We start from the raw sequence: 13,560 nt of genomic DNA on the forward strand, positions 1-13,560 counted from the left end.
ATCTGTTTTGATTCATGTATGTTAATTACACAGGAGTACTTAAAGGTTTGTTGATCTACAAATGTCATCTTTCTCTTTTCAAAAAAAAAAAGCACACAAAAGAGGGATGGCATCTAGGAGGCCAGGTTTTAAGCTCGCTTGTAACCACAGCTTTAGGTTAGGGCTGTATTAACAAGTCAAGACCTTTGGAACTACTAGAAGACAGGAACACGCAAATTCTTGCACCTCCTCTCATAAGTATATTTGAATTACATCAAGCTAGACAATCCAAGAAACTAAGTCAAACATTATTAATTCTCAAGCAGTTGCTGGTTTTAATAACAGAGTATTCAGCAACTCCTGCCCTTTCTTCCTACAAACATTCCCTGTGGGAAAGCATCCACAGTACTTCACTGCCCTCTGTCACAAAACCACTGTGGAAAGCAACTGGTACGCTGGAGATGGACATCCGCGATGGAAAGCAGGGGTAATCTCTTGTCAAAAATCAGAGTTTGATGATCCAAGGACTGGGAAGCCATACAACGAAAGGCTGAGACAACAGAGCCTGTTCAGCCTAGAGAAAAAGGCGGCTCAGGGGAGACCTTATCACCATGTTCCAGTATTTAAAGGGTAGCTATAAAGGAGAGACTCCCTGTTTGCAAGGAGTCACATGAAGAAGATGAGGGATAATGGGTACAGGTTACTTCTGGAGCCATTCCAACTAGATACAAGAGGAAAACTTTTCACCATGAGAACAACCAGCAATTGGAATAATCTCCTCAGGGAAGTGATGGAGTCCCCAACACTGGACAATTTTAAGATATGGCTGGAAAGGGTGCTGGGACACCTACTCTAGATCATGGTTTGCCAAGAAAGGTTGGACCAGATAAGCCTTGAGGTCCCTTCCAACCTGGTATTATATGAGTCTATGAATGACAGCCAAGTATTCTACAAGGAAATGTGAGCCCCTGCAGAACAAAGCTGTTGCAGCACCCACTGCAGCAGCCTCCTAGGTGGCTGCTCCTTCTTGAATGATAAATTCCAGTAGAGTAATACCAACCAGAAATGGGATCAGGGCAAACGCTTTCAGGTAAATAATTCATTCAACTATTCACTTTTGTCCCTTTTCAGCATTAGTCAATATTTTTGGTCACTCTTGACCATCAAGTGGTGTTTGAAGAGCATTATTCATTTTTAGATTGTTACCTTTGATTAATTACATTGGCTGGGTGAACCTGACCAGTCAACCAAAGACTGAGGGATCCACAAGAGTCTGCTTGGATCACCCAGGAGGAGCAGGGATGGGTACAACATGACCTCCCTGGACTTACCACAAGCCAGCCCCGCCATCCTCACATCCCCTCTCCTGCCACTGGGGCAGCATCCCCTCTGCAGAGCACAGGCACGCAGCCTCAGAAATCACCCCCAGTTTTAGCACGGTTCTTCATCTCAGACACCTCCTCACCTACCTGTGAGGAAAATCTGTGTGTATATATAGACACATATCATTTTTACTTGAATAGTTAAGAACAGTGACTAACACTATAAAGATAAGTATTTTGCAGCACAATTGCTTTTAGTCAATTTTTTGTTGTTGCTGGTTTTGGTTGTTGTGGGTTTTTTTCCAAACATGGAAACTCAATAAGCAAGGATTATCAATATGATTCATGTTTTCAATACTAGTGTCTTAAATATAATCAGAGAAGCAATAGAAGAAAGGTATTTTTTTTGATTCAAGAAGCTATAGCTCAGCAGCTGCTGCACTGATTCTCCTCCTAGAGGTACCACAGTAAAGGCCTGTCTGAGCAGTCTCCTGTACATATGGACTCAAAAGAACATTTTTGGCACTTAAGAGTGCCTACATGAATACATTCATATTTGTCAAGGGCAGAATTAATACCTAGCCTGAGACTGAGTGACTGTGAGAAATTTCTGCCATCATCTATGATGCATTCAGCCCTACAGCTGGTTGAGCACAGTCCCCAAGACCTTTGGGAACTATGATGCTGAAAAAGTTGTATTAAATTTTTACTTGCTTTCTTCCCCCCTCCTTTTTCCTTTTCTTTTTTTTTTTTCCCTATCGCCCCCACCCCCTTTCTTTTTCCTTTTTTTTATCCCTAGCAGATGCATTTCCTGCTCATGGCAGACTACGGGAGGAGCAGCCCAATTCACAGTGCAGTGCTTTGCTCCCCTGGAAAAATCCTCCTTCCTCTGGGTGGGTGCTTTTCTAACCAAACCAGCACAGAGCTCAGCTGTTGCACAGGCACCCAAGGATGGCCACACATATTTCACTGCACGATCATAACACCACGGGTTAAATGAACTTATTTTGGAACTAGTGTGTTTGCAGCTCTGGCAGTCCTCTAGCACTAAAATGCAAAATAGGTAAGGGAAGAGGGAAAATGTTTATCAAGAGCTCTTGCTTCCTAAATTGATACAGTCATTATCAACCTAATTATATAATTACACTTGAAAGGAGGATTTCACATCATCTGCTGAGTAAACCCAAGTAAAACACAAGCACTTATCTTGTAATCCCAAATTAAAATCATAAAGTACTATATTTAAATTCTCACTAATGCTTTAAACAAAGTGCTCAAAAACTAATGTAACTTTGCATTTTAGCCTGACTTTAACAGACTAGGTAGGAGATGGGAATTGAATACTAACTGATTATTAAGAAGATAAAGTGGTTTAGCAATGCGCTAAGTGTGTGGAGAAACTGAACTATTATGTGCATTATCTTTTTCAGCTGACTGTGCAAATGCAGGCCTATTCTGAGCATGTGATTATTTCCATTCAATGATTTGATATTATATTTTAATGCATAAATTGACATAACTGCCTACATTTAGGAATATACAGGCTGAATGGAATAAGATGTGCTGGAATGACTTGAAAAAGGAGCAAGGCTGATAGCTGATAGGAATAGTGTGCTGGGGGACTGGAACAGGCTGAGAACGTACATAAATGGCACTCCATCTGGGTATACACAGACATGCTTACATGTTTTGGAAACAATAAAATAAGACACACGTTTTTGCATATGAGAAAAAGATGTTGGTATACAAGGGCAAGGACAAGGGATAGGACAAGGGGGAACGGCTTTAAATTGACAGAGGGAAGAATTTCTTCCCCATGAGGGTGATGAGACGTTGGCACAGGTTGTCCAGAGAACCTGTGGCTGCCCATCCCTCGAAGTGATAAAGGCCAGGTTATCCTTGGGCTTTGAGCAACCTGGTCTAGTGGAAGATGTCCCTGTCTGTGGCAGGGAGGTTGGAACTAGATGAACTTTAGGTCTCTTCCAACCCAAACCATTCTGTGATTCTATGGTAACAGCAAAGAACTACTGCTTTGCAGTCTGGCATTGCATTGGGTGCTTTTTGCCTCAGTGGGATGAGGTTGGCCATCTCCCTTTGGGGCACTTTGCATTCCCAAGCAGTCAAGAAAAAACACTTTGTAGTCAGAAAACTGTGAGGATTTGTACTGATTTAGGAGGAAAGTCAATTACCCTGCACCGTTTTAACCTCATCCTAATTGAGACATGCTTCGCAGCGCTGGGGACGTCAACTGTAACATGGGCAACCATACAACCATAGAATGAGATGGGTTGGGCTGGAAAGGATCTTAAATCCACAATACTCAGCAGCTCCTCAGTTTTTCAGAACAAATTCATGAATTTCTTTCCTGAAACAGGGATTTCCTTTAATCCCCTTTGAAATGTATCCAGCATTTCTGAGATTTTTTTTTTAAGATCTCCTGAATTATTTGGCTCTTACAGTTTCAGGCTGTAATCACGCTGCAGACTCTTAGCTTCCTAATTTGCCAAGCAAAATTCAAACCTCCTTATCAAATACAGTATTTCTACTAAAACAAAAAGATAAGCGTTCCTCACTACAATTGTTTTTTGTCATCTTACTCTCATTTTTCAAACCCGTAGTCGTCTCAGCAAAGAGTGTTCACAACCCTGGGGCCGTACTCCAGACAGAGAGCAAAGCCACTCATCACTCCAGAAGACACAGTGAAAACAAAACTGCATTGCTTCCCTGCACATCAATGACAAATGACACAAATAGAGTATTTGTTCTACAAGAACTCTCACCATGTCGGAAATTAACCATTTTTTTTTCAACTCAAAATACTTTGCACAGAATTGTTTTCTTTTTTTCTTTCTTTTTTAAATATATATAGGATGCTTATTCTAATCCAACCAAAACCAGCACACGTGTATTTAACATTCTTGTTCCAAACTCATTCTGAGCACATGGCATGAACAAACAGGCAACAGACAGGATGACCAAATTTAAAGGTAGCAGAAATAAGATTTTATTCTTGCCCACACTCAGCTTCTACAAAGACAAGGGAAGGCAGCAATTTTAAATACGTCCAAGACCACAAAAAATTTCAGCTGGGCTCTTCTTCAGCAGAGTTATATTTTTACAACCAGATTGCCTCAAGAAAGCTAATCAGAACTCAACTGATCAAGACTTTTACCTTGAAATACAATTACTAGGTGTGCGCCCTAATTATGCCAAGAGATATATTTAACACAATACCACTGTGAGCAACCATTGGTTCCTTTTTCTCTTAGGACATTATCTAAGAAATCAGATTAATCAGGTCTCAGAGGAGAACTGGGTAGATGAGTGTGCGCTGGTGGATAATAACTTCAGAGACCTAATTACTAAAATACAACTTTCTTTGTTCTCCAACAGAATTATCGAGAGATCTGTTTTTCAGATTAATAAACTAAGACAAATGCGTGCCAGACAAAAGGATAAAAAAGCAGTCTTACTTGGAACAATTTCTGACATTTAGAAATTACCTAATAAAACAATCTACTATTTCATATGCATTTTTATTGAGAAGACTTTTTAGTTTAAATGTTATTAACTTTATTTTCTAAACCCCCTAAGTACCTTTCTCCTCCATTTGCTTGTTAATCCCAGGGAACGTCATCATCACATTTTAACCATTAATTGATATAGCATATTCATAAATAACTTTTAAAAAGATCAGAATATAGGAAGGAGACCTATACTGAGATTTTTTCCAGTGACTGAAGCAACAACAGACATTACATTTTGAGTTAAAAGAAATCCTGTCCTGCCAACACCACAGTTACTGACCTAATTTCACCCTTTATTTCAATAGAATTTTGTCCATAGGTTCTCTATTTGAATTTGGTATCATAATCTTGTTCAAATGTGTAACTGTGTAAAGGAGAGAGTACATTTAGAAGCACTAAATTTCTGCTGATTTGTGCTCATATCAGAAGCGAGTAGCAGTTTTGTTCATAGAAAGACAAGTAATAACAATAAATACAAAAAGCGCAGTCACATTTCATCCCAACTTTTCTAACAAAAAGAAACTGTTTCATTAAAAATCATTATGACAAAAAACCTAAATCATTTTATGCTGTGTTGGCTCCACAGTTGTACCTATAAATAACAATTGCAAGCAAATGACCTAGGAATTACTGACTTGCATCCTGAGGTTAGGAGTGGTGGAAGCTGAGCCACCAGGATACCCTGGGGGTGTGGAGGGCATATCCCCCTCCCTCCCTCTCTGCACAATCCTGCACCTGGAGCCAAAACATTGCAGGGTGGGTTTGATTTCTTCTTATCTTCCCGTCTTTTCAGATGGAGTCTGCTTTTTTAGAGCCACCTTGGCATTTTATCAGTATAAAAGAACAGGCAAAATGATCCCAGCCAGGTGCCAACCCAGGGAAATTTTGATAGGGTTAGGGTTAGGGAAATTGATACAGAAATATCCTCCTCAGGTGCAGGGAGGAAAAGGATGCTCATCTAGTGGCCTTCCTTCCCAAAGGAATCGCTGTGGAAAGCAGTATTTGCAATGCATGGTATCTCACTGGATGTCAGTGCTGAAAAATGGTTCGTTTAAGATAGCCTTGCATTTATATCTGTGCATAGGAGCCTAAATTCAAATGGCCTACAGCAAGAATTGGTCTTCATCATGGGAGAAAGGATGTCTTCTCACCTCAGAAACCAGCTGATGAAATGCAGGATACAGAGCCTAATATTGGACATCCAAGTTAAAAAATGTCACTGAAAAAATCCTCCCCTGCTGCTTGCTGAAACCTATGAAATTGTGAAGGTAGCCGCAAAATTATCCCAAGTGGTGTCAGAAGCTCCTCTCTAACACAATATGAAATAATCTGTAATTCCTGTCCAAGGTACAAGTGCTAATGAGGAGAGTTCAAAATGCAGGCTTATTTGACATGCCTTTCTAGACAGGGCTTCACAATGGTTTCTGCCATCAAAAGCATCTGCACAACTCCAAATGTCCAAATTGGGCATTTTCCACCCAGCTGAATGGCAGGATACTGGCCAGTTCAGAAGATGACATGTCATCACTCCTCCAAACCCAGAGAGCATCCATCTGCCCATCCATCTTCTTGATGAAGATGGCCACACCAAATAACTCCTTGCTACAGCCACACCACACAGACAGCTCCAGGCTGGTACCAGCAGCAGAAAGGATTAAGGTCCTGATTACACCATCTAACACGCTCCTCGCTGACTCGCAAAACTAAATCTCATATTTCAACGATTTAGACCTGCAGAGTTACCACCACATCACTCCATTTCACATGGCACTCTGCGACGGGGTATTTCCTATTGCCTCTTTCCTGAGTTTTATTTTCTTTTAGGAGGGTGGTTCCACATTAATCTATTGTATTGTATTGTACTGTATTCTGACACTTCAAGTCATCAAAGGAGCAGAGCAGGGGAAGTCTGTAGTGAGGGTGTTGCTCCAGCTTTTGCAGATGCGCTGGAGAATTAGTCAGGCCAGTCAAAGGCAAGCTTAAATCAGATATATTTTTCCATGGTCTTTTTATTTTAATTTCTCCATCCAAACTTAACCTTTTTCTCAGCTCTAAATTCCACACTTCCACCACTCAGAGTACCTCAGGGGAAATTGTGTGTAAAAAAGGATTTTTAATAATAAATAAATAAATAAATAAATATCAAGCCCTAAAGGGAGTCCCGCTGTAAACAAAGGGACCCTAAATTAGAAGGCCCCAAAACAAAAAGAAAAGCAATGGAAGAAAGAAAGAGAGAGAGAAAAAAAGAAAATTTCTGATCCAGGATTTGGAGTGTTGCGTTTAGGAATTTGAAAATCAGAACATAACCAATTTGGAAGCTTTTTTTAACTGAAATGTGAGCACTGAAGCAATTTCAACCAGCACTCTTCAAAACTGTTTTAAAATTATCCTGCCATGTATATCACTATTCCAGTTGCCTCTGAATACATTTTGCTAATATCTCATTTTAAATGTATTGTATTTTAAATAGCCCTTAGTAGGGTACTTTTAGAGCTTCAGCTCACCTAAATGCTTTAATCAGCCCTGAGAAACTTGCTGCCAAGGCAGAACATAAAAGCACAGGGAATGCAATGTATTCACCCCACACACTACGTGCTGAATGTACATTGTTAGTACTTGCATACCTCACTCATAAGAAAATATATGCTTTCAAGATAAATTATTAGAAATGCATTTAGTTTAACAAAAAAGAACTTAATCAGGGAGAACTGAACTAAAAAATGGCTAATCCCTTGTGATATATTTATGGTTGGAACTTGACTGCATCTTACATGTGTTTTGAATTCACTTTTACATCATATTAGATATTCATTTATCAGTGTCATATTTATTTTCTCTGATTTTTTCCTTTCCTTTTGTAGGAGAACAGAAACCAATTATGTTAGAAACAGCCAAATTTTCTGTCATGCACCATATTCCTTCAGCTTTAATTGGGCAGATATAATAAAGGGTCACAGTCCTGCCTATATCACGCAAAGTTCAATTTCCATATTTAAGAGGACCCTGTCAATATGGTTGTTTTTCACTCGTGGTATGGTTTTTGTTGAATTTTGTTAAACCCAGTACAACTGAAATCCATGGCACGCTCCAGTGAGGTGCAGCACATGATGCCTGTGCAGTCAGCACCATAAGAGGTAACAAACACCTGCAGCTTTAATAGCAGACCTGTTCCTCCAGACCGAGGCAGCAGCTCATCTTCACCATGACTCAGAAGCAGCAAAGAGAGCAGAGGACAAACAGGATTCAAAGGTACTGATGGCTTCTGGAGACCCTGTTCAGCCCTCCAGGAACACCGCTGCCACCAGTACAAAACGTGGGCTGTTGAGGGATGATAGTCCACATCGCTGGCTAGTTTGGCTCTTGTTACCACCGGTCCTGAACTCAGGAACATTTAGTCTTCTTCCATGGTTTCATCCCTCCTACCGGACCAAGAAACTTTTCCCCATGGGCTGTTCCCTGGAGAGAACAGAATTCCTTTTCCTTGAGGAGACCAGCTATTCCTTTGTAGGTTTTCCATGCTGTTGCCCCTATTGCCAGAGTACCACAAGGAGCTGTACCCAAGAAGGTATTTCAAAAAGACAGAGGAGATCTGTCTACAACTCTCTCTCTTATGATGCGATGGCCCTTCCTCCAAGCTGGAGACAGAGCACTGTGAATGCTTCCCAAAAGCACTCAGTGTCAACCCAAACATCTGATTGATGGGGATCACCATTCTGATGACTAATTTTTTTTTTTTTTTTTAGGATTTGTTTTATGCTTGTATCTTTTGGTTATATACACATTTATATACATCTATATTTAGTGTGTATATAAGGTATAGATACATAAATATCTTTTCTACTATTAACCAGGCACTCCAGATGTGCATAGGCTTTTTCTTTTTCCTTTTTTTTTTTTTTTTAATGGTGCTTTCAATTTTTTTGCTTGATAAGGGCTTTCCAAGACAGACTTAGAATATTTTATGAGCACACACTGTGACTGACACAGCACGTGCGATAACCCATGCAGAATACAAGACTCTTTTGACTTCACAGCTTGTGATAACATATTGACACCTGATGATTGACTGAGATGTCCTGAGCCCCTGGAAAAATCAAAGCACCAAAACAGCTTGTGGAAACAAGCGGGTCTGCAGCCAGAATGAGCTGAGGTATAACAACAGTAAATTGTGCTGGAGATAAACACAAAACTCATACGGATAACAACATGATCCAGGGTTCACTATTTGGTGATAGTGAAAATTTAAACTGCTTCTGTTGCTACAGAATTTAAATTGTAAGAAAGTTTAAATATGGAAGAATGGGAAGATTATCCCAGAGCAGACAATAAAATAGCAACAACAGCTTATGTGGTCTACGGCTACTCTCTACCACAGACATTTTAAGTAATCATTTATAAATACTATGGAAAATAACTGGCTTTCGTACATGAGGCATTGCATGTTCTGGCTTTTGAACTGAAGAAATCGAGGTTTCATTAGCTGTATACTTTTGAGGTATCAGTAAAACTGTTGGGAGTAAAAAAACCTACTCAGGATAGTTTTCTATTTTATATACAAATCTCTAAAAGAAAAATAACATTATGAAGTATATTACACATAGTTTTTCATTTATTTCAGCTAAATAAAGTTAAATAAAACTACTGGTCCTGATTTATAGAAAGAAGAGGCTTAGCTGAAAATGTCTGCTTTAAGAGATTGGCTGTGAACAAAGGACTACTTGAAATACAGGTCCAAAACAGTCTTTGCCAGAGAGCCAGTCCTGAAAGTATATACTCTTTATTCCTGATCATGGCCATTCCTTAAAAGTTTTTGATTCTTGTGTTTGTTCAGGGGAAGAAAAAAAAAAAAGTTTAAAACTCTGTGTTTGATAAAAATTGAATTGTTTCCAAGCCTAATTTTTCAAGTGAACAGGTAAACTTTGTGCTGCGCTCTAAAGGGCTGCTCCTCCCCATTAAGTGACCCAAAGCACCTCCACCATCTCTCCCACTGATGCCTCTGAAGGGACCTTCAGGGATCATCCCAATGATCCAGCCAAATTCTGCATCTCAGACTAAACGGAGCAAAGAGCTTTCCCACTTGGTTGCAAACTAACATTATGAGAATAATATTCTGGAAAAAAACCCATTATGATCTTCAGGAAAGAAGGAGCCTTAACTGATACTTTTATTGTGGTGTCCAAGTCTCAGCTGGGATAGAGTTCATTTTCTTCCTAAGAGAAGAGGATTTAAAAGGTTTTGACATATGGAAAGGACATTCCCTTGAATTTTGAAAGCACTTTTGCTGTTATGTCTCAACTTTTAGTGCATATACATGCATACACATGTCTACACTTACCTGTATGTGCCTTACATTTATATTTTCTTTTTTTTCCAGACAGCTTTACAGATCATAATATCACAGAAAATAATTTCTTACCTGGGGATATTATATAGAAGAAGTCCTTAAACTCATCCATCCACACCTCTGCCAGTCTCCTGTTGTTCTTGTTAATGACATGTCCTGTGCCACCAGGGAAGGTGTAAGGTGTTGCCTTTCGGAAAACATGGCCAACATGCGAGCAGGTGACAATCTCAAGGGAGCCGCCACACTGCCAAATCTGAAATTAAAAGATGCAGAAAACACTGACTAAATCAAATACAAATCATGTCGAGTTTATAGCAGGAAGGACTCTGACAGATGGGTTAGCACCTCTCTCCCCATTTATTCAACAGGAAATTTCAAAGTTTAAGGGAAACAGCAGGGGCACAACTCTTGACAGCAATGAAAGTGCACAGACTTTAACTGCAATGCGAACGCTTGTGTGAATGGTTCACCTGGTTCTGTGTCCTATATTGTAACATAAACCTACACAAAGCACCAATTCAGGTGTCATCTTATAACAGATTAAGTGTAGGGTATGTATACTATCATTATTTGAACTTTCCAGGATTTTATAATATTTCATAGAATCACAGAATACCATCTTGGAAGTGACCTCAAGGATTATCTGGTCCAACCTTTCTAGGCAAAGCATGACCTAGACTAGATAGCCCAGCACCCTGTCCAGCTGAATCTTAAAAGTGTCCAACACTGGGGAGTCCACTACTTCCTTAGGGAGATTACTCCAATGGCTGATTGTTCTCAGCGTGAAAATTTTTCCTCTTGTGAGGAAAGAAACAAAGAAAAACTTTTACATACAAATATACATATTTTTCAAAGCAGAAACATGTTCATGACGATGAACAGCTGATCTTGGTTGCTACCACAGACAGCAACAGAAAGCAGCAAGCACAGGTACTCTGAACATCACAGAACCACAGAAGTGAAACACAAATACAAAATGCATCTTCTCTGGTTCACATGCTGGTGAGCACTATGACCAACTCCAGAAAAAAAAAAAAAAGTTATAGACAAAGCAGAGAATTTGATGAACTTCTCCTAGATGCAAACTGTCCCTTTCCACTACTGGAGCAAAAATGTATACTCTGAGTAAGCTCAGTGCATTCACCATGACTGTGTAAGTATAAAAAAAAAATAATCTGGACTTCAATGCCTGGTTGTTAAGTGAAGGAATGTATTTCTCTGTGAGATCACTAGAGTTTTGGTATGACATATCTCTGCATATTAACTGCTGTTCTGCAAGCTCCCATCTTTCCAAGCTCTGAAAAGAACTAGAGAAGAGACTAAGGATGGCTGAATGTCCAAGTTTGCAGAACTGGAGGCAGAACACAGGCAGTTAGGTGAACAACAGGAGCAAACAAAGCATACGGGGTGACAAAGTTTTGCTGTTCTGCCAGGCAAGATCAAATCCTTGGGGTTCATTCTTCTCAAAGGTTCCCTGACATTCTGGCATCAACAATGGTACTAACAACTGCCCAATTCCTTATTTAGACTCGTCCCACCCTCTGCTTTACTCTCCTCCTAAGCAGCCAGCAGGACGAGAATTTACAATACCTCTGGTAATAAGATACAGAATTTAAGAACCATCGGGTGTTTTAAACAGGAATGCCGATACTGTCTTGTAATTAGAGCTCCTCGACACAGATATAAGTTACCATAGTAACTTAAGCAGATTTTATTTAATTAGGACTAAATCCTTTTATATAATTTCATTAGTATGCTAAGTGAGGTACTCTGTTGGGATGAGCAATGACAACATCAAAATATTCTTGTGTTTAACATCTTGTGTTTTGCAGCTCAGTGACAACTAGTTAGCTCAGGTGAAACTTCAAGTTGACGGATGCCAAGGAACACGTGATGGTACCAAACAGGAGCAGGTGTTACAACAGAAATACGCACTACTAATAGGTTCACAGAGCAACCTGGGGGTAACTCAGCAGATGGGGCAGTAATGAGCAGATGCTGTGTTAGGTGACCTCCAACCCACAGTCTCTGTCTGGGGACCAGCATCCCCCCAGTTGCTGTTGCTCTTCCCCTACCTCACCCTGGCAGGAAATTCCTCCAACCCTACAATTTTTTACTTTTTTTTTAAAGTATGTTCCTGTACATTTTTTAAGCCCTTTTTTGGCTGTCCTTGGTACAATCTGCTATCTATTACAGTTGTCATAGGAATGCAGATGAACCTGCACCCTGTATAGAAGAAAAGGACTTTTCAGTATTATTTAAAAAACCCCAAACAAATCAACCTTCCTGAATATCCCCTGGTAAAATTGCACTTTCCAAGAGTTCATATATTGGCTAAGGATTGCAGGATTCCAGAGATCTGTTCACCACATAGACAAGATAAACTATGGTTATACATTGAAGAGTGTATGGTAATACACTTTTCATTGCAACCATAGTGAATACCCAAATTCACGGAATCGCAGAATGGTTTGGGAGGAAGTGACCTCAAAGATCACCTAGTTCCTAGTTCATGGTTGCTCAAAGCCCCATCCAACCTGGCTTTGAACACTTTCAGGAATGGGGCAGCCACAGCTTCTCTAGGCAAATTGTCCCTCATACTTTGCTATTGAAGAACTCTTTCCAGACAATACCTCAACTCAGATATTCAATATCTGCCAGAAGCCTTTTACTGACACTGCTGACTGCTCCCTGTAATGCTCCAAGAATTTTTGAGAGAAACTGTCATTAAATTTTACTGCAGTCTTTTTCATTTTAACATTCATCATGGTTTTTTAATCCAGCAAAATTTCCAGGGATAGAATTTACTTGATCCTATAGATTGGGAAACAGGTATTTCCAATAAACTGTATCTTTCCTCCAACATGCCTAGATTTTTCAAAGCATGGCAATGATTTTATGAATTATTACTTTACTACAATCAGTCTAGTCATCTTGGTTCTCTCCTCCTACAAAAAGAGCAGCAAAGGGAGCCAGTGTCTCCCACCAGACTGCTACACTGAGACTTGCTGCCCAGCAACCCTGCCTCTACAAACCTCTGCAGTCCATGAATTCCCCCAAATCAGATATTCTTCCAACCACAGCAATTCAATCATACTTCAAGTCCCTCCCTGCATCTTCCAACCCAGCACATTCTGTAAATAACTTTTGTGAAAAGTTATTTAGTGGAAAAGCAAACAAACAAACAAAAAACAAACAACATCCAGCTGCAACTTTACAGTGGAGAAACTCTTAACTGTCCGCAGCCTGACATCTTCAGTACTACCCGTTCTCCCACCCACCAAATCATTTCAATCCTTCTCTTCCCGATTTAAGGAGATAATTTCCAGAGTGCCAATTACTGAAATGTTTCAGTGAAGAACAGATCCAGCAGATCTGCCCCAATTCC

The 13,560-nt window shown here is 39.9% G+C and overlaps 1 protein-coding gene across 3 annotated transcripts in view; it reads right to left on the reverse strand.

The window, feature by feature from the left end:
• The window catches only part of GALNT13 (polypeptide N-acetylgalactosaminyltransferase 13), a 153,031-nt gene that overhangs the window by 37,992 nt on the left and 101,479 nt on the right, over nt 1-13,560 (reverse strand). For all 3 annotated transcript variants that reach the window (XM_030488320.1, XM_030488318.1, XM_030488319.1), the window contains exon 9: nt 10,245-10,425. In XM_030488320.1, coding sequence (XP_030344180.1) covers nt 10,245-10,425 — 181 coding nt within the window. The remainder of the gene's footprint in view (nt 1-10,244; nt 10,426-13,560) is intronic.

Source organism: Strigops habroptila, chromosome 5, assembly GCF_004027225.2.
Source record: "Strigops habroptila isolate Jane chromosome 5, bStrHab1.2.pri, whole genome shotgun sequence".
NCBI classification, from domain to species: domain Eukaryota; kingdom Metazoa; phylum Chordata; class Aves; order Psittaciformes; family Psittacidae; genus Strigops; species Strigops habroptila.